Source organism: Ambystoma mexicanum, chromosome 3q (assembly GCF_040938575.1).
Source record: "Ambystoma mexicanum isolate Mex_15411 chromosome 3q, UKY_AmexF1_1, whole genome shotgun sequence".
Taxonomy (NCBI): Eukaryota; Metazoa; Chordata; class Amphibia; order Caudata; family Ambystomatidae; genus Ambystoma; species Ambystoma mexicanum.
The window spans coordinates 920,923,166-920,950,712 of record NC_090926.1 but is presented as its reverse complement, the minus strand read 5'-3'; the positions used below and the strand labels follow the sequence as shown (position 1 = coordinate 920,950,712).

Below are 27,547 nucleotides of genomic sequence, written 5' to 3'. Positions count from 1 at the left end.
TGTCCTGCCACTCCCATGGTTACTCATTACTAACTATGCTGTCTGGCGTAGTTGGCAGTTGTAGGCCAAAACATTGGTATGGTGACAGTTTGCTTACCATCTGTCTAGCTCATGTGCCCCTCTAAAACATTTCCTCCCCCAAAACAATGTGTGGTATGAGTACAGGCCTCTTCAAAAATATCCTCAAAATCAGTGCCACCAGCGAGCTTAGGAGGTGGGAAAGGCACTGTCCTTCCTTCCCTATAGTGGTTTTCGTAAAAGCACCATGTGGTTGCGTGCAGGGAAGTCCATGCCCTTACTCACTGGCTTCAAAGTAGATAATAAAGGAAAGGCTTCAAAGGCGAGCCTGGCATCTTCAGAAATGGAACAGGAAACCACAGGCCTTGCATGCGATGGCATGGGCAAAAAAAGCTGCAGGCAATATGAGGTCGCAAGGGGCAAACAGCTATGGTGGGCACTGGAGTGTAGAACAATGAGTCCAACACTTGGATCCCGGCTGCTCGCAGATTTATGATATAACAGAACTCCTCATGATACCAGGTGTTGGGCTTAGAGGTAACTATTGCTACTTGTTTTGTAGACATTTGGAACCCTGGGGCCCACTGGTAACTTATGCTGAGTGCACGACCCCTTCCCTTGCTTTGTTTTCGGATGCTGAAGGATGCAACAGAGAATATCAATCCAGCAGAGGAGCACAGCCCTTTTTAGGAAGATGAGAACCGTGGTGTAGACCAGGGGGTCCAGACTATCCTGACTTTCAGAACCGCGCAGGCCAGAGTATTGCAGGCCTCGCAGGCGGTCCTTCCGTGGACAAATCAACCATTGACCATATTCTTTCTGGATGTGGACTTTCACAGGCAGAACATCAGTCCTCACAAAGGGCCCATCATGTGTACCTACGAATTCCACCGAATGGTTTCAGGCTGAAATGGAGCTGCGACGGTTCTTTCGCAACATTAGATTAAATAGTGTTCTTTTGTGGAGATTTGCACATTGATTATTTCATCTTTTGTATATATGCCTTATGTTAATCGGAGGTTGTTCTATTGTCTTTGAGTCTATTTCAAATTAAGTAAAAATACTGAATATTAATGTGATACAAGTTTATAGATGTATAATTTAAAAAAATGCAGGTTGAAAAATAGTAAATGAATGGTTGAATAATTAAATACAACTCTTTCTGATACTTTCATTTAGTACAGAATTATATCTACAATTGTTCACCTCAAATAATTAATCCATGTGTCTTTCTGATTGCTTTTGTAAAAGATTTCCCTCGGGAATATCCTTTTGCATGTTCCTTGTTTTCTGCTGCTGCCTAGTGTGACCCTGTACGTACATAGACCTTCTCTATTTTTGTGTCTTTGGCTTTCACTCGTGGGGCAGCAGTTTGAGGAGGGGGATGCAGGGTGAGAAAGTAGACGCTACACCTCAGTCCTGCTGGTCTCTCAGAAGCACTGGTCTGCTGGTACATGTTCTGCCTGACATCGTTATGTCTGTGTCAATCCCCAGGCTTGGCACAACTCTGCTATGTATAGAGAAGGCTAAGGTAACAATGGGGGAGTTCAAGAAGAAGGGTACAGGGGGAGTAGATTCTACACCCAGTCCTACTGGTCTCTCAGAAGCACTGGTCTGCTGGTACATGTTCTGCCTGACATCGTTATGTCTGTGTCAATCCCCAGGCTTGGCACAACTCTGCTATGTATAGAGAAGGCTAAGGTAACACTGGGGGAGTTCTCAAGAAGAAGGGTACAGGGGGAGTAGATTCTACACCCAGTCCTGCTGGTCTCTCAGAAGCACTGGTCTGCTGAAACATGTTCTGCCTGACATCGTTATGTCTGTGTCAATCCCCAGGCTTGGCGCAACTCTGCTATGTATATAGAAGCCTAGGGTAACACTGGAGGAGTTTGAAGAGGGGGACACAGGGCACAGGGTGGGAAATGAAATGCTACACCCAGTCCTGCTGGTCTCTCAGAAGCACTGGTCTGCTGGGACATGTTCTGCCTGACATCCTTATGTCTGCGTCAATCCCCAGGCTTGGCACAACTCTGCTATGTATGGAGAAGGCTTGGGTAACGCTGGAGGAGTTTGAGGAGAAGGGTACAGGGGGAGTAGATTCTACACCCAGTCCTGCTGGTCTCTCAGAAGCACTGGTCTGCTGCAACATGTTCTTCCTGACATCCTTATGTCTGTGTCAATCTTCAGGCTTGACACGACTCTGCTATGTATAGAGAAGTCTTGGGTAACGCTGGAGGGGTTCAAGAAGAAGGGTACGGGGTGGAGGAGTAGTTGCTGTCCTGCTGGTCTCTCAGAAGCACTGGTCTGCTGCAACATGTTCTTCCTGACATCCTTATGTCTGTGTCAATCTTCAGGCTTGACACGACTCTGCTATGTATAGAGAAGGCTTGGGTAACGCTGGAGGGGTTCAAGAAGAAGGGTACGGGGTGGGGGAGTAGATGCTACACCCAGTCCTGCTGGTCTCTCAGAAGCACTGGTCTGCTGCAACATGTTCTTCCTGACATCCTTATGTCTGTGTCAATCTTCAGGCTTGACACAACTCTGCTATGTATAGAGAAGGCTTGGGTAACGCTGGAGGGGTTCAAGAAGAAGGGTACGGGGTGGGAGAGTAGATTCTACACCCAGTCCTGCTGGTCTCTCAGAAGCACTGGTCTGCTGCAACATGTTCTTCCTGACATCCTTATGTCTGTGTCAATCTTCAGGCTTGACACGTCTCTGCTATGTATAGAGAAGGCTTGGGTAACGCTGGAGGGGTTCAAGAAGAAGGGTACGGGGTGGGGGAGTAGATGCTACACCCAGTCCTGCTGGTCTCTCAGAAGCACTGATCTGCTGCAACATGTTCTTCCTGACATCCTTATGTCTGTGTCAATCTTCAGGCTTGACACGACTCTGCTATGTATAGAGAAGGCTTGGGTAACGCTGGAGGGGTTCAAGAAGAAGGGTACGGGGTGGGGGAGTAGATGCTACACCCAGTCCTGCTGGTCTCTCAGAAGCACTGGTCTGCTGCAACATGTTCTTCCTGACATCCTTATGTCTGTGTCAATCTTCAGGCCTGGCACGACTCTGCCACGGTTTCTATAGGGAAGGGTAGATGGGAGATAGATGCATTGAATGGTCCCTTCCGAATCTACCGCTAGTTGCCTCGTTGTCGATTTTTGTTTGACTAAGTTTCTTCCGTGGATAACTTAGGAAAGCACAAACCAATGCAGAATGCCTTCAGGGAACAGTGCAGAGGCGTTGAGGTGCCTCGTCACTGCGGGAAACCGGTCTTTAGGTAACTATTTTAAAACTGAAACTCAAAACAACAGGGCAAGCAGGAAGGTCACCTAATTCACCGAAATTAAACCTACACATTTCTAAATCAGTGCAGCCCATGGTTTAGTAACCCCCTCCACTTCAACTACTATGTGAAGACCGGTTCTTCCAGTTTTTTTATAGAGCGCTTAATTCTGGGTTTTGGCTTTTTCCGTGTGCCCCCGGTCCTGTGAGATAAGGAAAACACACAAGGAAATGACAGTTTCTCACCAAAGATTTCGTCAGCATGATTAGACAGCAGCCTCACGCTCTTTTGGACCAGTTTATCATATATCTTCCTGATAAGGAGTAGGAACAGGTACTCGAGTATTCAATTATTTGTCAAAGGGCCGCCTATGTTAGTAAATGTGGAAGCCAAGATTAGGAATCACCCCTCCTGATTCCACAGTGCACAATGTATACTTCTTCTTCCATTGTCTGGTTTCCTCCCTGCCTTTGGCATGCAATGCGGGACAACAGGAGTTACAGGTAAGTAACATATTCCTTAGCCTACCGCATTGCTTACAGAACCTAATATGACTGGACACAAGTCTATCATATCTTCATATCTCCTCTTCCCCTCCCCTACCCCCTACTCCATGAATGGGTCCTCAGCACTATCTTGGGGTACAGCACTGCATGGGTACACTACCTGCACAAAGCACTGCCTGGGTTTTCAGTCATTTCTGGGTGTACAGCACTGCATGAGTACACTACCCACATACAGCATTGCCTTAGTTCATGGCACTTTATTGGTGTACATCACTGCATGGGCACACTACCTACAAACAGCATTGACTGGTGCGCTGCATTTTCCTGCTGTACAACACTGAATGGGTACACAATCTGCAAATAGCACTGCCTGGGTCTTCGCCACTTTCTTGGTGCCCAGCACTCCCTGGTGCACAGAATGATCCCAGTGGGAGTGAAGATAGAAATGATGCACAGGCTTTCTGCAAAACCACTCAACCTCCGCCAGGAAACCAGGTCAGCCGAGAAAAAACGCCCCTAATAGTAACCCAGGGCCCAGACCATACAGCGATAAGACCTCTGTATTTTCACACTGACATCCGTCCATCGTTCCTCTGAAGCAGCAGGAGGAGACAACCAGGGAACCTTCCATGCAACTGGAAAGAATGCAACACTTTCAGGAATGCATCTTGCACCTCGGTGCCATTCATCGCAGGGAAAGGGTGCTGCAAGACAGCAGGAATCGGCATTGCTGGGGGGGACAGGAGTGGGCGTTATTTAGCTCTGTCTGGAGCACAGTAGATCCTGGTTAGCCTCACATTAAAAGCTGCCAGGCGCTACTTTGACACCATAGGGCAACTGGTGCCAAACTGTCACATCCATGTGGCATTCACACTGTTATCTAACGCGAATAAAGGAGCATTAAACAAGCTCATCTAGAAAACATCCAAAGCATAACAGGTCTGTAGAGGAGGACCCAAGCACGACCTGCACTCAAAGCGCCCATTTTGAAGTACCAGGAACGTTCACGCCAAAATACGTGATGTATGAGAAGCAAATAAACCAGCAGAGAGCCGCAGTGGGGCTCTGTCCAGTACCTATCACAAAGACGGCACCTATTGAAGTACTGACACCAAGGAAAACATGGACAGTAAAGTACCCATTGAGGAAACCATATCAACAAATAAAACGGAATGAAGATCGTCTGAGTACAGTCCCTGAAGAGGCCAAGAAAGTTCTAAAAGAAGACGAATAGTGACGTCACAAGAACTCGGACTGACACTCGGATATAGAAAACGACAACCTGTGAATGACGAAAAGAGAAGAAACACCATGGATAAGCGACATCCCGAGTTGAAATTAAAAGGATGATGTCAAGTATAAGAAACTTATACCATAAAAGCGATGAAGATATGCAACCAGTTTACACGTGTACATATGCTTGGAAACGCAAGAAAGCTGAGTAAGTCGTGCGGCTTTCTATGCTTTAGTAGAAAATTCGTTTGCGGCAAGCGTCACATACACATATCTACCTCAAAAGAAACACTTTATATGATGCATATGTCCACTTTGCAAAAGGGCAGAATCAACCGCAAGTTACCAGAGGCCCCAGGCGAGAAGACCCCCAAACACGGGAATCAAAAGCCAAAGACAGAAACGAAACTCGGATGCATGAGACCCGTGCAAAGAAACCAAGGTCATTTTAGCTGACACAGGCTAATACAATTTATGACGCCAAGAGTGGAGTATCCTGTTCAAAGGAATTGAGATAAGCAGCAGAAGGCATTTGTTGGACAGGAAGCTAAAATCAAATACACGAATTACATGGAGATGGAGACGATTTCACAGTGCCTAAAACACGTGACTTGCCAAGCAAGAAGAGTTGGGGCCTTCACACCTACGCGCAGCCTTGAGCCATGCACAGATATCCGAGTTCTCCCAGACAGAGCGGCAGCATCAAGGCCTACAAATTAGAAACTAATTGACACATGGCCAGTGGGTCAGTGATGGATGGTGGTACTGGTTGTTGGGAGGCTAGGGGAACTGACGGGCACCCTGCACCTGGCCGACCATTCTGCATGCTGCTAAGCACAGTGGAAAAGTACAAGGTGACGTGGGATCAACCCTATCACAATGTACCAAGTAATCTAGGACCCTGTAGTTAGTAGAACCAATGAGACGTCATAACTTTTAGTGAAGTCCACAATAGTCATTCTGAAGGAAGGGCTTAGTTGCCCCACCTGACATTGTCTATTCAATCCTCTCTCCCCATTACCATATACAGATATAGTACCTATAGTAAAGTTACCTTCCTATAACCAATAGAATTGCATGCAACATTTTAGTGTTTCACGTCAGTGATGATGAGTTTTTAGTATAAAGGATGTGATTTTTGGGAAGTTCATCGGAGTTGAAGCGAGAAGGAAGATCGAGCAACCGCTGATATTCATAACTCCCCGTTTTTTGTACTTGTCATTAAACGGACTCCCTTTGCCAAACCATTAAGTTGTCATTATTGATTTGATGCTTAAGTACAAATTTACATCCCCAACCAACTCACGGGTGGTGCTATTCCATCTTAAAGTGCTGTTTGGGAAATCCCCATTCCTATGGGACAGCTGGGGTCCCTTCTGCACACTTGGTAGCAGAGGATGGTTGTTGATTATCGATTAGATAAGACACCCATTGACCATCGACATAAAGTAACTCTAGGTCCTCAGCAATATCACAAGTCCTTTGCCATCCGGCCAAGTAGACCGTGAAGCTCCCCGTAGATAGTGGTTAGAGTAAAGAACAAAACCTGCAGGTGTAGGCCTGAAGGAACTTGTACATTCCCCTACAAACCCCTTCCCACTTCTATGAGCAGCTGAGCGGGCGAACGGCAGGAGAGGCGGTGGCGAAGGCGGTGATCCCAAGCATCCAGAGGGGAAACATGCAAATGGTGAGTGAAAAAGACTGAATACTTTGGCAAAAGTGCATGCCTTAGAACAAGTAAGGGAAGGTAACGGAGTGAGGAGGAAGAAAAGAAAACAAAAATATAGTTAGGAGTAGAGTAGAATGTAGATATATATATATATATATATATATATATATATATATATATATATATATATATATATATATATATATATATATATATATATATATATATATATATGGGGAAGGAAATAAAGACTCAAGGGGTGACCAAGTAGTGGATAAGAATACCGGAGAGGACACCCGAGAAGAGGGGGATACCAGGAGGATACCTGAGAAAAGAGGGGAATACCGGGGAGGACACCCGAGAAGAGAAAGGATATGCCCAAATTCCTATGCTTAATATAGCGGTTAGAAGAAGCCTGCATCCATAGTCCTGAATAAAACGGGAATAAATCTGAAACCACAGCAATTAAAGACGCCTTTGAAAGGGATGGGTTTGCACCCCATGTCAGGCTAACATTAGGGGTAGAAATCTGTGTAGCCAGATGGAGTTTGTCTAGTCTGTTAACGTTTGTCGTATGTGTTTTGTGTTGTGACGTCATAGGATGGAATTATTTCTTTAAGGAACAAGCATAAAAAATGACGCGATTGAGTAACTGAGATATTGTAGAATACGAATTGATGTTTGTTGATTGAAAACGAAAGTATAATTTTTGTGGAAATAAAACAGGATTGGCGCTTGCGACGATTGGTGTTCGCTCATATTGTTGGAGTTGTTTAAAGAAACAGAAGGGCATAACAAGTGTTATATGAAGGAAAGAGGAACAGATTTAAGCATAGAGGATATGACTCCATTAGTTAACCTGTGCAAACAGCTGCCAAACCATGCACCCAAGCTGAAAAATTACAGTGCAGAATGGGTTAAAGGAACCGCAAACAAAATGTTTATGCCATGGCCCCAGGGTGGATCGCTGTCTAAAGCGGTCCTACAGCACATGACGAGATATTTGCACACCACATACAAAGGTATAAAGTTAGATAAATGCCTATCTAGTTTAGAGCTTTGAAAAACGTACCAAGAGGATAAGGAGGAGGAGCCACCGTTAGATTGGATACTTAACGTATGTACAGAGGGGGGTGAGACGCCTTCCGCGCCACCCGCCCCGTCTGAAACAAAAATCGAAGTCAGTAAGGACTAAGGGATATACCCGCTAAGAGAGCTCAAAGCAGCCACGGGGTACAGCAACCCAGCATATGAGTCACCATGCAAACTAGTGACGAAAGCCCAGACAAAGACAGAGGTAGAGATATCACCTCCAAGGTCCCAAGGGACAAGGAGAGATGCAAAAACAAGAGGAAAGACCAGGCACAAGCAAGTAAATCTCCCGATACAGAGAGAGAAGGCAAGAGATGGAAAGGAAATGTGGATAGAACTGATGAGATAGCATTAGCACAGAATGAATGGATGGGAGGTCAGATTCTATTGAAACTCGATGGTAAAAGCATTGATGACACAAATCGAAAAGAGAAGTTAGATGATGTACAGAGAAAGGAGAAGGAACAGGAAAAAGGATTAAGAGATGAAAACATTGGGAAACAAGATAGGCAGAGACGAGAGCAGTTATATCGCAAAGAGCAAGAAAGACAACAAGATCATAAACAGAGAGCATCTAACGATCAAGACAGACAGGAACGAAGGCGAATAGAAGATGAGCAAAAGATACAGGAGATAATAATAAAGAGACAAAGGGATGAGGAAATATGAAGGGCAAATGAAAGTAGAAATGCAAAGAAAGAGGAAGAAGATAGGGTCAGAAAGGAAGCGAGGAGGTGCAGAGAATTCAATGATGAGATAGAACATAAGCGGAGACAGAGGGCACACGATCTTCAATATCTGGAAAGAGAGGTTCAAAACCTGATCCAGTAGTAGAGTGGAAAGACATCGAAGAATTCTTTCCTGAGTACGATTCAGTACCAGGCATGTCTAGCGCAAATATCAAGGATGACTTCGACACCAGAGAGACAATCGATAGAATATGCAATGAGATGGGGCTAGCACAAGTACCCCGAGGAAAGATGAGAGAAGATGCGAAAGACGCTTCTCAAGGGGAAAGTAAATAAGATGCTCGGATTCTACTGTGTCTGCATCGAGGGTATCGGAATCAGCCACACAGTCAGGCCGACGCGAAGAAATATTGTATGGTCAGAGGGAGGTGTCTCCACCACCCTATGTGAGCCAACTGAGGACATAACCAGGTAGGTGGCGATGCAAGGATATCACTTCTGCAGTAGATAGGAAAACAATGAGAGAGGAGAGAGAAGACTATGCATCCCGATTTCCATTGCTCGAGAAAGGAGGAGCGAGACCACAGTATATTCCATGGCCACACATAGACCAGGAAAACCTGAAAAACAAGCTTCCAATGCTGATTTTGGGAGCCGGAAAATTCATAAATGAGTTAGAAAAAATGACGGGAGGGAACACGTTAGCTATAGGGGATATCAAGAGTCTTTTAATCGCCATACTTGGTGATAGAGCTGATGGTGTGTGGACACGCACAGGTTACCATGGTTTGACTACAGTTAATACCGCGCATACCGGAGCACCGTTTAACAATTGCAGAGCCGCAATATGGAAACCATTACGATCGCTATATCCGGATACTTCCGACATGGGAGCTATAATGTCACGGAAAATGAAGGACTCAGAAGACCCTTTGCTTTACATTCAGAATTTCCAAGACACATGGGTACTTGAAACGCGGGAATCTTGGGGGAAATCTATACCCGTGTTCTACCATATATTATGCCAAGGGCTGCCAGATCAGGTACAGAAGCTGCTCAAGAAATTTGTAGGAATCGAGGCCAAACCATGGTCTGAAATACAGTTGACTATAGCTCACTATTGCAGGCTGCTGCAAGAAAAGAATTGCAAAAAAGAGGCTACAGGAAAAGGTGAGGAGGCTAAAGAAAAAATTGCCAAAATATGCCATTGAAGGGGCAATGATAACTAACACAGACAGATCAAACATGCAGCAGGCCAATAACCAACAGCAGGGTAATCAGGGCAATAATGGGTTTACCCCAGAGGGAGAGGCTTTCGAGGAAGAGGATAGCAGAGTAATCAGGGAGGTTTCCAAAACATGCAAAATGGAAGTCAGGATATGGCAAATGGGCAAATGATCAGACCACCGCAAATATGTTGGGTGTGTGGGATGGCAGGGCACCTAGCACGCACATGCAGAAGTCAAGGCATGGTGCAAAACGACCAAGGAAACACAGCAGGTATGGTGAATCCACCTGTGTTATTGCAACACGGAGGAAACGGAGTTGCACAAACTCACACGGTACAACCGCAAATGCCAGGAGCACAGCAAAGCTTGCAACCTCAGAATTTGATAAATTGTCCACAGGGACAGTTCCAACAGTCGCCGATGCAAATGTCACAAACAACAAGTATAGGTCAGGCTGTGAATGACGGGAAAAGAGGTAACACTGGTGATGGAGAAGACCATTCACGCAAAATTGGACAAGATTTTATATGAACCAGGACAGCTCACTGGGAAACCTGATGTGTTCTATCCTATCAGTGACACCTGACCCTCACCAGGAACCATGGGTGGGTGTAAGGATAGGGGATAAAGAATTATTCCTTCTTAGTTGACACGGGTGCGACATGCTTGTGCATACGTGAAGGCAAGTTTTTCTTGTCCGGCAATGCTATAAACACTCAGGGCTTCACAGGAGCACCAATTCGTGTTCCTTTTACAGACACACTTCCAGTCTCTATAGGAGAATGTAATATGAATGTGCCACTCTTATATTCAGGGCAAACCCCAGTAAATATATTGGGACGAGACTTAATGACAAAGTTAAACATGACAATCTCGTTCACGGAGAATGGCATAGTATGCTCGGCTCCAGGAATGCACTATTTGAACATATGTGAGATGATTAGAGCATACGCAGGACACACAGCCATGAGAGATTTCCCACTGGAGCCAGAAATATTTGCGTACGGAGTATGGATGCTGATGGCCTTGCAGACAAAACCATGAGGACCCCAGATGAGCTTCTATTTAGGCCAAGAATACCTATGCACGAGGAGATGGGACAAGTATTTCCCTTGATGATGCACACAGCCATAACATGATGGAAAATGGCTTTGATCGATGGGTGTGATGATGAAGGCCGACAGTGGTGCACAGTGATCACCATTGAAGAAGGGTACAGGCTGACTGACGTCACAGCTGACGATCTGTTCGACAAACAGACTCTAAGGAAATAACATTTGAATGATGTTGGCACAGAACCGTCCTGAATATTTTGAAGTCGATATTACCCAGGTGCCTGTCTCAGTATGGACCACAGGCCCCTATGACGTAGGTTTATTGAAAGGAGTAGGAGAAGTCAAAATGAAACTGAAGCCAGGAGCTATTTTACCAAAGGCATGACAGTATCCCATATCTAGGGAGGCAGATGAGGGAATTTTCAAGACAATTTCGGCTATGATGGAACAGGGCATCTTAGTGACGTCAGCGTCGTCATGCAATACCACAGTTTATCCTGTCAAGAAATCAAAGGGAGGGTCTGGAGACTAATGCAAGATTTACGCCTGATAAATGATATTGTAGAGGCCAAATTCCCTTTAGTCCCGAACCCGGCCACAATCCCTTGTAATATTCCTGTTGAGGCAAAATATTTCACAGTGATTGACTTGAAAAATATGTTTTTCTCGATCCCATTGCACCAAGACTCACAAGATCTGACGTCATTTACCTTCAGACAGATGCGTCTGAAAAGCACAAGGTTACCCCAGGGGTACTGTGAGTCTCCCTCAATTTTCAATAGAGTCCTACAGATGGAAATAAGCAATATCGCATTAGAGAGGGGTGTCTTGCAATATGTAGATGACGTCTTAATTAGCAGCACCACAGAGGAAAAGTGCAGACACAATTCTATTCAGCTATTGACTATACTGACTGAGAAAGGATATAAAATTGACAAAGAAAAGTTACAATATTGTCAGCAAGAAGTGTTGTATATAGGCCAGCTGATCTCACACGAGAGGAAAAAAGTTACCCCGGAAAGGGCTGACGCCATACTGAACACAGCCAAGCCACACATGATTAAACAGATGCAGAGCTTTCTAGGTCTTGCAATTATGTCAGAGCTTGGGTCTTTGACTACAGCTCATATACCAAGCCCTTGTTACAGGCCCTAAAGAAAGCACAGGTGACGAAAGAAAAAATTGTGTGGTCCGAGACCATGGAGGAACGGTTTATTGAGCTCAAGAAAGCCATTTGCACAGCACCAGTTTTAGGGATTCCAAACTATTCAGATGACCTCTACCTGTTCTCACACACTAATGACAGCGTTATGACGGCAGTACTCACACAGAGAACCACATTGGGGTACAAGCCCCTGGCATATTATAGTGGGAATTTGGACCCAGTTATGAGAGGTCACTTCCCTTGTGAACAAAGTTTAGCTGCCGCAGCGTTCGCCATAGACAAAGCGACAACCATTGTGATGGGATGCTCAATGACGTGTACGTCAAGCACGCGCTTTTTGCCATTCTAGAAAAACCTAAAGGCACGTAGACATCTCAGAGAGCTTCTGCTTCTGAAGTGATCATATCGAATCCGTTTATTAAGATAGTTCGATGCAAAATAGTGAACCCAGCTATGTTTATAGCAGAGCCAGTCACTGAAGGAGAGCCAATACATGACTGCGCGAACTATGAAGAATTTTATGATGAGATTCCCAGAGTGAAAGAAAATGCATTGGCAGGAGGAGAAATTGTCTTCATTGACGGTTCCTCGAGAATCAATCAAAACGATGGGCAAAGATATACAGGCGCTGCTCTGATGAAGCACATAGCAAATGGGGAATTTTGAGTGCTCCTTAGTGCACGATTACATCACACTATTCAGCACAGGCTGCAGAATTATTGGCATTGATACTTGCAATTGAGAATCATGCGGACCAGGAAGTGACGGTGTATAGTGACTCCGCCTATGTGACATCAACAGTGCATGCAGGCTTAGTGTGCTGGAAAAGGAGGGGCTACCTCCGAGTGGATGGCATGCCAGTGCAGCACGCAACCTTATTGAACAGGCTCATTAAGGCACTACAACTCCCAGTGGGCATAGCGGTCGTGAAATGCGCCGCCCACACGAAGGGAACATATTTTTGCTCACGAGGAAATCAGCAGACACAGAGGCCAAGAGTATGGCGTCCAAGGGTGAATCCATAATGCACGTAGAAATAACTGATGTAAACGAAAAAATTATTGTTGCACGAAGTGAGCCTGAGAGCTATAATAACATGGGGCAAACCCAGTTAATGGAAATCCCAGGGGAGGCACCACAGGAAGAGAAGAATCTCTGGAAGCCGCAAGGGTGTTCTTTAAACCCCTCCGAAAGCTTGTGGCGACAAGACAGCACTGGTAAACCAGTAATGCCTACAACCCTGTTAAAATTAGCACTGGCGCAGTTACACTATCCAGCTCACATGACAAAAGAGAATCTTGCGGTAACGCTCGCTGAAGACCGGTTTATACCGAAATTAGCAGAGTATGTTGCATTTTTTATGATGAACTGTAGGATCTGCCAGCAGTTTATGGCTGGGCACACACTAAATGTAATTGGAGGAGTCATCCCAAGGACCAATGGACCTATTCAGCACTTGCATGTCGATTACGTCAAATTGATTCAAGTATGTAACGGGTACAAGTATTTAATTGTTGTGGTGTGTCCATTCTCTAGATGGATAGAAGCAGCTCCATGTACATACCCAGACTCTACCTGTGTGGCCACATTTCTGGTGAGAGAGGTATTTCCCAGGTGGGGAGTATATGAAGTCATGAGATCAGATAATGGGACTCACTTTGTCAACAAAGTTTTTGAACAGATTAGCTTGTTGCTTGGTATAAAGCACAAGTTCTCGTCGGCGTATCATCTGCAAGGTAATGGGATCTGTGAGAAGTTCAACGGCTTGTTAAAGGAAAGGATAGCCAAGTTGAAGCTTACTCTTAAGAAAGGAAGGATGCACTACCTTCCACTGGCACTGTATGCACTCAGAAACCAACCAGGTTCTGACCATCACCTCACACCGCACAAAATAGCGACAGGAAGAAGGATGCACACTCTCCTGACACCCCAAGGCAGAGCTAGGTGTGATGCTTAGCCGACAAGCAAAATCTTAGGGTCTGAAATGCAAAATTACTTGAACTGCATGACATCTTGTCTTACTGTAATTGCAGGCCAGCTGCAGAGAGGACGAAAAGGGTGCAGGGCAGCACAGAGCACAGAAGGAGATGCTACTACAGACACAACTCAGGGTCTATGTATTCCTCCGATCTTCCCTGGAGACACCGTCGTGGTGAGGAATCACACAAGAAAAAAGTGGGACGGGCCGAGGTTCAACTGACCATTCACAGATGAAGACGTCACCCCATCTGCAGTCAAGCTACAAGGAAGAAGAGCTTGGATCTTCATGGGTGATATCAAGCCATACATCAGAGAAATCCCCCTGCCTGCACCCCACCGCGAAGAGACTACAGACAACAGGGAAGAACCACAGCAAGTGCAGACGAGATCATGACGAGGAAGAAGGACGCATGACCAGCAGCAAAGCAAAGACAAAGAGCTTTTGTGCAAATTTGTGGATTAGAAATTGACATTTCCTCTGAGCAAAAAAGGGGATACGGACATAAAACACGGACACTCTGTGCATCCTAGTTGCAGGGTGAAGGAGAGAAGCGCATCTGTAAGCCACAATGTAGGTTATTAACTTTCAACTTTAGACTGAGGCACACTGAAGCCCTGATAAGAAAAGAATATGTCAAATCCCAATCGCAGACACACGAGTTGGAAGAAAATACAGTATCCCGACTCGTTCAAAACAGGAACATTGTTTGGACTCACAAATGGTGTCCCACAGTCGCGACATCACTATAGACGTTTTGAACTACTTTCACCTGGCATTGAGGTTACCCCCATCACTGGTGGGAAGGCTCATTAGCATCCCCGAATTTCTGCAAGATCCTGAAAACAACAAGAAAACAACAAGGCAATAAGAAGGCTGCTCACCGTGATTGCAGAGCAGTTCGTCCAACTTCCAGAATACAGAGAGGAAAAAACAAATGTCCCAAGTGGAAGAAGAAGGAAATACACACATCAATGTGATATATTTTCATCTAATTGAAGAGCACCCAAACTTTGTCGGAAGACACAGTGATGTATTAACATTTCTTCGAGATCCGGCAAACACAGAACGCTTGAGCATAATTTTGAACGGTATCATCATCCAGGTCTCTCTCCACATCAACCTAGATCGTAGAAGCCACTCACAGTGAGTACCAAACTGATCCAGAATTCAGCAAGGACTAGACGAATGTCCCTGTCACCAGAAGATAGCAGATTGGTGAACAATGTCTTCTTTCGCCTAATTGAGGAATTTCCAGAACTTGTAGGGAGACTTGCCGGTGTTGACGTCCTCACGTTCATCAGAGACCCAGCAAAATCTACTCAGCTAAGCATGCACCTGCATGGTATTGTAGTACAAATTAAACTCTCCAATCTCCACCAGAGTTTCCGGAAGAGACCTTGAAGCTTCCCGCTGAGGGACAGATCGAGAAAGCGTTGCCAGAGACTTCACTCTTGTTACACCGACAAGGATGCGGCATGTTGTCTGGAATGAAGCAAATAAGAGGCATCAACTGGGAACTCGTGTACTTTGAACATGCACAGTAAAGAGACGTGCTGACCGCATTACCCAAAAAAGAGAACTGTATCCAGAGATAGCAGACAATCCAGTGTCCGGGCAAGAGGAACCAGCAGAATCCAGAAATAATCTTGTCTAAGCGTTAGCCTTTTTTCCTTAAAACGTTCAAGATGGGAAATCAAAATAGCAGTCGTACTTACCCCCAGGAGGAGAGATGCCCTTATTTTTCCAGAAGGAAATGTTGCAGGCTAACCTATAAGGGTATCATGTGCTTATGCATTATATTCATCATTGTTTTATTGTCACTGACGATTAGAACTGCATTTTTGTATTGGTAAACAAAGTGTTCAGAGTCCAGTGCACCCACTTAACGATGCACACATGAAGCCCACAAAGGCACCCAGAACCTATGTAGTCATTCCAGTCCCTAGAAGGTCTGACAATGGAGTGAGTCAACTTGAGATGGATGTGAGTAGCAATGACACACACATAGTTGCAGTAACAAGCACATTAACAAGCCTGAGACAGGGTCGGCAAAATGTGAATGATAACAGGTTACTGACAACCACACACATGCAAACGACGAGTGCACATACACCCGATCTAATTTCAATAGCTACAGAACCACAGGCCAAAGAAGGGGAGACGTTAGGGCAACCAACTGTGAGAAGCTACCCCACAAGTGAAGAGAAAGGACAAAAGGAAAAAGCTGAACTTTGAAAAAAACAAAAAGAGCTGAAGAACGAACCCACAGAGACAGCATTGACAAGCACACCTGATCCAAGCAAGAGAACAAGCACAAGCTCTGCAAAACGCTCACATGCAGGGATAGCGGCAGAATCAATTTGGCCATTCATAACCAGAGCCAGGGAAAGACAGGAGGTCAGGGAAAGAATGGCAAGACCTAACTCATTGGTACAGATGAAGAGGCCTGAACCATGGATGGAAGTGCCTGCAAATCCCCCAGTGAGAAGAAGCTTCATGGATTCTATTAAAGATGTGATGATAGCAAACTACATGTAAACCTTGAGAATCAAGAGACGCATACAAGGAGATGACAGTGAACTAAGTGGATAGCACAGCACATTTGGTAAATAACATATGGTACCAACACATGAAAGAAGTTGGAAGACGGAGCTCAGAGGGGGGATGCTTTGTTTGCGCACTCCTACCCTACAGCATGGGGAAATCAAAGATCTTTGTAGTCGTAGACATTGACGTCCAGACAGCACACTGTCTATCACACGTAGCAATGTGCAAGACAAGAGGCCAGTTCATGGGAAATGATGCCTCACTGAAATGGGCAACTGAAGCAACTGATCCAGATGAAGATGAATACATACAGGATATATAGACAAGAAACAGAGCCCATACTAGAAATCATGTGATCAGATATGAGAAGCCAGGAGTGAAAGGAGCCGGCATTAGATGGGAAGTGAATAAAAAGCTTGATGTCAAAGGAAAATCTCCAGAAGAGGCCAGAAAATGGAAGAACAGAGGCCAAATGCAAATATAGGGAACAGTGCTTTCACCAGATGTATGGGAGAAAGGAGTAGTGATCGGCAGAGTATGGATGGTCACCAGAGCCTGCAAAGAAGCAATTGAAAATGCGCAGAAGGTATGCAGCCATTATGGCCAAAACTTGCAAAACTATTGACATGGGTCGAAGACAGAGGAGGACTCCCATAGATAGTGCCATTGGAGAATCTGAAACTGTGCTACAAGAAAAATAGGAGAAAATCAGAACTGTGGACAAATCTTTGATGCTCCATGAATGGTACACGGTAATGCAGTGACCATGGATCATTATGGGGCATGTGGATGCAAAGCACATATCAGACTGCTGAAAAACTGGGGAGGTAAATACACATTAGTAAATGTCCATGTTCCAGCGCTGGTGATTTCAAAAAGTGATTTGAATATTGACAGTTTCTCGAAAGCAGATGCTCACCTGAGGAAGAAAGATCTGTAGAAGTAAGAAGCAGAATGAAAAGAGAAAATTATTTCTCTGCCAAATCAATAGAAGCTTTTGATGCGATTCCGTCTGAACATAGGCTGTTCAGTCAGAACTCATCAGTGTTCATGAGAATCTTCATGCCGAGAATCCAAGTTGGAGTAAATACTAAATGGTTACAGATAACCAGATGGGAACTGCTACAGATGATTAATACCACCATAAAGGGATTCAATGCAATCAGAGAAGAGTTGATAGCTGTAAGATTGATGACCTTCCAAAACCGATATGTCCTTGAGATGATTACAGCCATGAATAGAGGAGTTTGTGCAAAAATTAGAGAAGTGTGTTGCACATTTATAACATCTCGCGATGATGAAAATGGAACTTTAACAGAAGCCATAGGTATGCTGACGAAACTACAGAATCAAATGATTGACGAAACCGACGAAGTAGACGATGACAGTTGGTTTGGATCACTGTTTTCATGGGTTCCACAATGGATGGCAGACGCATTCAAATTCCTAGGAGCCCTGCTAGTGATGATATTGCTCGGATTTTGTGTTATCAAGATAATAATCTCTCAATGCCAGAAAACTGCAAAAAAGTTCATAGGGATGAAGATCATCATTGATGTCGAGTCAGAATGGAAACCCAAAGACCTGACTGATGAAGAAATAAGAGGGGGGAGTGTAGAGGAGGTCCCAAGCACCACCCGCACTCTAAGCGCCCATTTTTTGAAGTGCCAGGAACGTTCACGCCAAAATATGTGACGTATGAGGAGCAAATAAACCAGCAGAGAGCCGCAGTGGGGCTCTGTCCAGTACCTATCAGAAAGACAGCATGTATTGAAGTACCGACATCGAGGAAAACATGGACAGTAAAGTACCCATTGAGGAAAACATATCAACAAATAAAACGGAATGAAGATCGTCTGAGTACAGTCCCTGAAGAGGCAAAGAAAGTTCTAAAAGAAGACGAATGGTGAAGTCACAAGAACTCAGACTGACACTCGGATAAAGAAAACGATGACCTGTGAATGACGAAAAGAGATGAAACACCATGGATAAGCAACATCCCGAGTTGAAATTAAAAGGACAGTGTCAAGTATAAGAAGCTTATGCCATAAGAGTGATGACGATATGCAACCAGTTTACACATGTACATATGCTTGGAAATGCAAAAAATCAGAGGAAATAGTGCGGCTTGCTATGCTTAGTAGAAAATTAGTTTGCGGCATGCGCCACATACACATATCTATCTCAAAAGGAGCACTTTATATGACGCATATGTCCACTTTGCAAAAGGGCATAATCAACCGCAAGTTAACAGAGGCCCCAGGCGAGAAGGCCCCCAAACACGGGAATCGAAAGCCAAAGACAGAAACGAAACTCAGATGCATGAGACCCATGCAAAGAAACCAAGGTCATTTTAGCTGACACAGGCTAATACAATTTATGACGCCAAGAGTGGAGTATCCTGTTCAAAGGAATTGAGGTAAGCAGCAGAAGGCATTTGGTGGACAGGAAGCTAAAATCAAATACACAAATTACATGGAGACGGAGACGATTTCATGGTGCCTAAAACACGTGACCTGCCAAGCAAGAAGAGTTGGGGCCTTCACACCTACGTGCAGCCTTGAGCCATGCACAGATCTTCGAGTTCTCCCAGACAGAGAGGCAGCATGGAGGCCTACAAATCAGAAACTAATTGACACATGGGCAGTGGGTCAGTGATGAATGGTGGTACTGGTTGGTGGGAGGTTAGGGGAACTGACGGGCACCCTGTTCCTGGCCGACCATTCTGCATGCTGCTAAGCAAAGTCGAAAAGTACAAGGTGACGTAGTATCAACCCAATCACAATGTACCAAGTAATCTAGGATCCTATAGTTAGTAGAACCAATGAGACGTCGTACTTTTAGTGACGTCCACAATAGTCATTCTGAAAGAAGGGCTTTGTTGCCCCACTTGACATTGTCTATCCAATCCCCTTTCCCCGTTACCTTATACAGATATAGTACCTATAGTAAAGTTACCTTCCTATAACCAATAGAATTACATGCAACATTTTAGTGTTTCATGTCAGCGATGACAAGGTTTTAGTATAAAGGATGTGATTTTCGTGAAGTTCATCAGAGTTGAAGCGAGAAGGAAGATCGAGCAACCGCTGATATTCATAACTCCCCTTTTTTTGTACTTGTCATTAAACGGACTCCCTTTGCCAAACCATTGAGTTGTCATTATAGATTTGATGCTTGAGTATGAATCTGGGAAATCCCTAGTCTTATGGGCCGGCTGGGGTCCCTCCTGCACAGGTCATATATAAAGGATGCAGAGTTATAGTTTATATCTCAGGTGGAGACCAGGTTTGGGCTACTGTGCACTAGCACACACCTGACCTTGCTCTCAGGCCATCAGGCCTTTATTCTGATCCCTGCTGTGAGGGGGGATGTTCCTGGGTGGGTTAATATTCAGTGCAGAACGGGTGCGTGTGCACCCAGTGCTGTGCATGGAAAGGATACTGTGCACCTGAGTAATAGTATTCAGTGTGAAGCTATTGGGAGAGTGTACAGTTCTCCCAGTCAGTGCTGTTCAGGGGTGAGTCTACACTGCACCAGGGCAGTGTTGTACGGAGCCAGGGCTACCAGGACCTATACAGTGCTGTGCAGCAGGGACAGGCTGTTGTGTATGCAGACAGTTTTGTTCACCGCCAGTGTACTGTGACCGAGCCATTGTTCTACGTCAATAGTGGGGTGGGGGGCAGGGCCTTGATATTGAAGAAGCTGTGAGTAGTGTCCCCCCATGAACGCATGTGGGTATGGGCAGGTGTGGTAGCCCCGGGCAGCCTGCATACAGTGGGGCATGCGTCCCAGTACTAGTAGAATGAAGCAGACGAAGCTGCAGTGCTAGCTATTGTCTCCGCTTGCGCCGGATAAGACACAGCCTGGCGAGGCTGGCTCTGTGGGTTGTTTTCTCTATCTATTAAATGTGATGCAGTTCTCTAAGGTATGCATTGTTTCTAAATGGCTGTGTTTCTGTGAGCTGTGATTTTTATCTATGAGTTACCACTTATTTCTGTGCGGTGTGATGTGTTTCTGTGAGTTGTGCTGTCTTTCTCTGAGATGTGATGCCTCATGGTTTCTTTAATCTGTGCTGTATCTATGAGTACCGCTGTGCTTCTGTGAGTTAAGCTGTCATTCTTTGAAATGTGTTGCATTTCTGTAAGGTGTGCAGTGTTTCTATGAGTGTCAGTATGTTTCTGTGAGCTATGATTTGTTTCTGTGAGTTGCCACTTATTTTTGTGGGGTGTGCTGGGTGCCTGTAAGGTGTGCAGTGTTTCTGTAATGAGTACTGATGCGTTTCTGTGAGTTATGCTCTCGTTGTATGAAATGTGATGCATTTCTGTAAGGTGTGCATTGTTTCTATGAGTATCGCTGTGTTTCTGTGAGCTGTGATTTGTTTCTGTGTGGCGTGCCCTGTTAGTGTGTGGAATGGGTGATGCTGATGCTTGTGCTGCACGAGTCATTCTGGGGCTCTTTGTGGTGTGGGTGGGGAGGGCTGTGCTGTGCTGTGCTGTGTGTACGGTTGAATGCAGACACACCCCTCCACCTGGAGCAGATGGTTTGTGGAAAGTGGGACATTGCAAAGGGATCGGGACCTCTGATGCCTATATCACAGAAGGCCACTGTGTGTGCTGCAGTGCTACCGCAATATTACCGCACAAATGCTTCTCCGTGCATCCCACTTCTCCTCACCTATCATTCCCCTTCCCCCCCATAGCGCTTTGAAATGCCTTCGTGACAGTGTTAAGCGCTGTATAAGAAATATAGCATTTTTTCTGTTTTAAAGTAACCTTTGAATAATTATATTCAGCATTTTCTTGGGGGATACTCCCAAAACCCTCATAGAAGGTTTGGGCTCACGTGCTATGCTCACTCATTAGGCGAAATATGGGGCCACTAAATCCCGGGCCACTTTTGGTTCCCATTCCAGCCCTGTCCTAGGGGCTTATACTGGTGCTTCATTCATCAGGGACAGATGCTGTGATGTCCTTTCCGAGCTTGAGTACTCCTCATTATCACTTCCATTTGCATGGGCACAGGATGCTTAAGATGGCTTATAAAAGACTACAAGGGGACTTCCTACCAGAGTGTCATGGTGTATGACCCCCTAGACAGTCATACACAATGCTAAGGTCACCCACTACCTCGAATCCACCACCAATCAAACACATAAAACTTTCAACATAGTCAAGTCCCTCTCCAAGCCACCATCCACACCTTCCATACACCCATTCATACTGAAGTATGCAACTCACTGACGGACTAATTCAACTCTAAAATGCAGAACATCATACAAGACCTCCCCTCTGCTGTCCCACTCCCACACCCGCCTCAAATCATTCCAGCACACTTGATAACTTCTACCCCATTGACACAGACACCCTCATCGCCTTTCCAGCCAAAACAAAGCCTTCACACTTCCTGGATGACGCATGCCCACCTCAACCTGCAGCCAATTGCATCACCACCATCGCTCTTAAGTAGCCCAACATCATGAGCACCTATCTTACACTTGGTACTATCCTCTTTGCGCTCAAACCTCGGAAAATCTCCCCTTCTTAAAAAACATCCCTCTACTACACCCTCCCCAAAATTGCCGCCCTATTATTATCTTGCCATACTTTGTCAGAATCATGGAATGCTTGTCACAACCCAATCGCAACCTCACATCACTACAAACAACCTCTTCAAAGTTTTCCAATCTGGCTTTTGAGCTGGACACAGCACTGAGACAGCTACACTTCACATCTTCAATGACCTTCACAGCATCACAGAGAGAGGACACACACCCCTACTCATACCCCTCAACCTCTCTGAACCCTTCGACACCATCAACCACACTATTTTACTCAACATTCTGTCCCACAGGATGAAACTCTCAGGCACTGTCCTTGACTGGTTCACCTACTTCCTCAATGACAAAACACACTTAGTCTCCATGGCCCCTTATCGTTCCAACTCCATCCCAGTCAGGTATGGGGCCCAGCAAGATTCCTCCCTGTCTCTACTCCTCTTCAACCTACCCGTAGAATCTCTTGAAAAGACGCTTAGCAAATACAAAGTCTATTTACACCAATACGCAGTCAACACAGAAATAAACTTTGTAATCTCATCACGCTCACAACTCCACACCCTCAAAAGCTGTCTCTCCACCATCACCATTTGGATGGCCACCCAACCCTTCCAAAACAGAATCTTCCTCACCTACCCCTCCAAACCCAAATCCAAACTCACAACATGGATCAAAGAACTCACAATGGACAACCCCTCTACACACCTGTAAATGTTCTGGGCTTCATCATCGACCCCTACCTTTTTTCACAAACCCCATAGTTGCTGTCACCAAAACATGCAATCTACAACTACACCTCCTACGCAAGATCAGACACAACCTTTCCTTTGGCGACATTCGCACAGAAGTTGGGTCACTGATTCTGTCCAAGCTGGACTACCGTAATACTATCCTCACTGAACTCCCCAAAAGCATCTTTGCCCCCAGGCAAGCCATACAAAACACAGCAGCTAGACTAATCTGCCACCTACCCAATCATGCATACATCACATTAGCTCTCGCCCAGCTCCAATGGCCCCCAGAGAATTGCCTTCAAATGACTGTATTGTATTCAAAGCCATCTGCCTCAAAATCCATCTTACCTTCATGACAAACTGAAACCTGTCACCCTCACAAACAACAGACAAGCCAGCCAGCCTCTCCCACACATTCCACTTTGCAAACTAGCGGCACTATCACTACACATCTGCATTGCACCCTCCATCACCACTTTCTAAAAGAGCCTCAAGACATACCGGTCTCGCCACACATAACCCTATCTGCCATCTCACCGGTTACCACTTGTCTATCTCATCCTAAAAACATTTTGTAACTTCTAATTCACCCCCCGCCCACCTTTGAACATTTGAACCTTGCAAGGCGCTACAAGACCCTGTGGGTAGGGCCAGCACTCAACAATCATTTACATAAAATAAAACAAAACCATCACTTTGCAAAAAGACAATGTAAAGGTCTCTTGCATTTGGCCTCCACAAAGGGCTCCACTAAGGGCTCCTTTCTTCCTTCTTCCTTGCAATTTCAATATTTTACTCCCAGTGTTATGATATGATATGGCAATTATAACGCGTCTATACACAAGTGTTTCTGTCAGGGGAGAAAGTTAACGGGACAAGATCCCAAATCCTTTTCTGATCTCACTTCTTCTTGTGTAGCTTCCCTTGTCCTAGGCACTCTTGCAGGAAGCCCTCCTGTGGACCTCGACATTTGCTTTGGTCCTTGGAAGGCGGGCTTTTTCATAAATATTCCTTTGGTTTATAGAGCCTTTTTGTTCGCTGGACCATACATACCTTTTCACAGTGACATGCTTATGTTACTGTTATACCCTGTCACATACCGCAGGCTTACACACTTATATAGAGTGCCCAGGAGCCAGTAGTAAACGCTGTGACTAAAAAAGAAGGAATAAGTAATTCAAGCTATAAGGCATTGATGGTGCACTCAAATAAAATCGGAGTGCAAGAGGACTTTGAGGAAGGCAGATACCTGCAAACAACGAAAGAAAATCCAGACTATTGAGAAATACTCACCCTCTATGAGGGGAATGTGTTTTGAAGAATTACATACGCCTTACCAATATAGGTTTATTGGCCTATAGAAGTAAATACAACAGGATTTGACATCTGGCTATCTGTCCTAAAGGTGACAGATGAGATACACAAGTATATATCTAAACAAAAAGAGCCTGTGAGGGATTTACTCCACAACATCTGCATGTCCTCCGATAATCTGATACGGAGATGGTGTGGCTCACGCCAGTCTAGATGAAGCACGAAACAACGAGTCCTTTGCTTTGCGTCCTGATGAAGGTCAAAGCAACAGAGGGGCAAGATTGTTAATGCCCATTTCAGATGACCGAAACACGTGTCGACCAGAATATTGTTCGTAACATTAATAGACAGACATCTACACCTGTCTTGAATAAAGGGTTGGAAAATTGTGTTAACTGATTGTCTTGAAGAGGGTGTTATAAGAGGTTGCACCTTCAGAAAAAGTCGAGATATGTTTTGTTTGAGAGTGTGAGTATGAATGTGTGATGGGATAAATGATTATGAGCAGAATTGTTAGAAAAAATGCACTGAAATGTATTGTAAAATTATTGTGTTGAGTATCATATATTTTTTATATTTTTTTATATTCATAAAATAAAATTGCTAGAATTGATAAGAGAATTTGGGAATTGTGTCATCCTCAATCCACTGGTCCACTGTCCGTTATATCTCTTGTACGTTTACCTGAAGGACCAGGGATTCATTGCAGGTGACTCCTATATCTTTAAATTACATACTTAGCTTACATGCCACCTTCGCCCACTACCTAGCTCTACAGCCACCAAACTAGTACATGGAGCTGGACATAGTACCCACTAGGCTCCATAGGGATTCTAGAATAGGAGTTGGCTAGTGGATGATTCAACTTACCTTCAGTCTTCTGATCTGCACACAACAAAACCAAAAGGCCTTTTGGAGTTCCATGCTAAAGAGGAAATGTTTCTCTCTGCTTCCTTTCCAAACCTATCCTATCATGGAGAAAGGGTGCAATATAATTTCTCGACATGGCCAGAAATCAAACTGTAGCTAGACAGAACTATGACACCCTGTTCATCACTGAAGAGTCAGATTTAGGCAGGCAGGGTTTAACATTATTGATAAGGTTGTGCCTTGTATCATGCAGTTTCGAATATTATTTATTTGAAGGCATTCTGGCCCCCAATGGTACCCGTGCTTGTTCAGTTAGAGCCAGAGTGGCCTAAATGAATTAGACACATTAGCCTAATTCAATAAAGGACACAAGCCCCATTTATTTTATATGTATAAAGCGCCAACATGGCCTCTGCATTGCCTATCTGTAAGCATTCTTCTGTGGTCATCAGTTTCACGGTAGATACTCATAGAGGGTCATTACAACCTTGGTGCTAAGTGCACCAACTTTACCACCATGGTGTAAACTCTGTTTACACCATGGTGGATGGCGGATTTACCGCCCCATTCCAAGGTGAGTGGGGCGGTAAATCCCCATTTCCCATTTTCCCTTCCCCATTCCCATTTTTGCCCCATAGGGCATAATGGGAGTGGGGAAGGCGCTAATTACGCCGCCGTAAATTACGGCGGCGTAATTAGCACCATGGCGGGTTAGCGCCATGGATTTTAACACCTGCTAAAAGCAGGCGTTAAAATCAGAATCAGACGTTAAGGGTTAACGGTGGCGTTAACCCTTAACGTCTGAGTTGTAATGAGGGCCATAATAGCGACGCTTGTCTCCAAAAGATCTTCTGATAGATTAGGCATCAGCACCAATCACCCTTACTCGATAACTCATGTGACGTTTTAATGCAAAGATGGATGACAGAGGAGGAAATCTATAAGGTTAAATAAGTTACCCACCATCGAGGCTACTTCTAGTCCAGAGTCAATTTCCTACATGTGACCCACCCTCGATTACTGGAACAATTTAGCTTTGTGGTGGTTCCCGGGCCAGTTGGATGGAAAATGAATGGCTTCCGAAACCAAAGGTCAAAGTCTAGTAGGATAGAGATGGTCATGGATGGTCCGTCACACAAACCATAACTTTGCACTTTTCAATTAAACATTTTATTGTGTAAGTAATCTTTAATTCTGTACCCATTGGTGATGATGTCTCACAAATATGGGGAATGAGAACTATGGACTAGGAGCACAGTAATCACTACGATGAGAGACGTATCCTTTGTGTGTTATAGGACAGACTTTATTTAGATGGCATGAAGCTAGGGAGCAAGCCCAGGCACATGCAAATGTGGGGATTTCTCAAATGAGCAAAGATTGTGATTAAGTGTGGGGGCCATTACGGGTTAGGCGGCAATGGTAATTCTGTCAGTAATTGCAAAATGGCATTGACATTACTGCCGGTCAGATTGAGGGTGTGGTGGTATTACTTCTGGTTGTTTTCCAGGGAAGTACTGTTGGAGGTAAAGTCCTCTACCACAGGCTACCTATCTTTACCTCAACCTCATAGATAGAGGTAAACATATCAAATGGCCCCAAACATATTTTAGAGTTTTTTTATTTTGCAGAAGGGAAGTGCAGGTGCTTCCCTTCTATACAGTAAAACATGTTTACAATAGATCGTGGCAAAGGGTTGAAACGGTGGGTATCTCTGATTACCCCTATAACCCACCACCGCACCCATCCAGGGCATAAAAGTGTCAGCATTGGCCCCTTTCTACATTTAAAATATACTATAGTTGAACAAACCACTATTGTCCAGTGTCCATTTCCACCATCACATTAGGGGTGGAAAAGTACATATGATAACATTTGCATTTACTTCAGAGATTGCCACTGGCGGACATGGTGTTTCTGGAGTGCCACCAGAGGTATTCCAGAAACACTACCTCCGCCAGTGGTAAACTTTGAATAGGTCACACTTGTCGAATTACCACTAATGGAAGGGGCATGTACCACTGGTATTATACCTGCAGATAAGTCTGCCCATCTCATAATGACCCCCTTTAGTATTCCTGCTACAAAATTCGTCCAGGCAGACAGTGCATCAGGTCTCCTCTCTCCGTGTTCTGATCATGAATTCATTGCCTGTGTTCTAGGACACAACGCCCGGTGGACAGACTGCTCTTCCTCCAGCATCGATCCTCTGAGGGCGCCCTGAAGGAGGCAGCCATCCTCGTCAGCGCTGAGGCGGGAACCCTCTTCTGGTGGAGCATCTTGGCAGATCAACACACGTTTGGTAACCCATTCATTGTAGCCTGTTGCGTGTTTCAAGATGGCCTCCTTGGGAATGCAGCGAATCGCTTGCAAACCTACCAACCCGCTGCTTATGACGATGAGCGTTCCTGCATAGCGCACACGGCAATGTGGACATTCTCTAGGCGCTTGTGAGTTTGTGAGCTTGCGTGGAGTGATGATGAGTATTTAAAGGTAGCATTTTTAAAAACATTGCTTCTTGCTCTTATGGTATCTGTCCTACTAAATGAAGTTTGTAGCAAAATATATAGCGAAGGTGTAATCAGCAGGTTATTATTTTTAAAAGAGA

General features: G+C 44.9%; 1 protein-coding gene across 1 annotated transcript in view; it reads left to right on the top strand.

Moving 5' to 3' along the window:
* Window positions 1–27,547, top strand: part of LOC138448026 (cilia- and flagella-associated protein 337-like) — a 621,048-nt gene that overhangs the window by 506,675 nt on the left and 86,826 nt on the right. Inside the window, exon 14 of the mRNA XM_069604562.1 lies at window positions 27,102–27,241. Within this exon, the coding sequence (XP_069460663.1) occupies window positions 27,102–27,241 (140 nt within the window). The remainder of the gene's footprint in view (window positions 1–27,101; window positions 27,242–27,547) is intronic.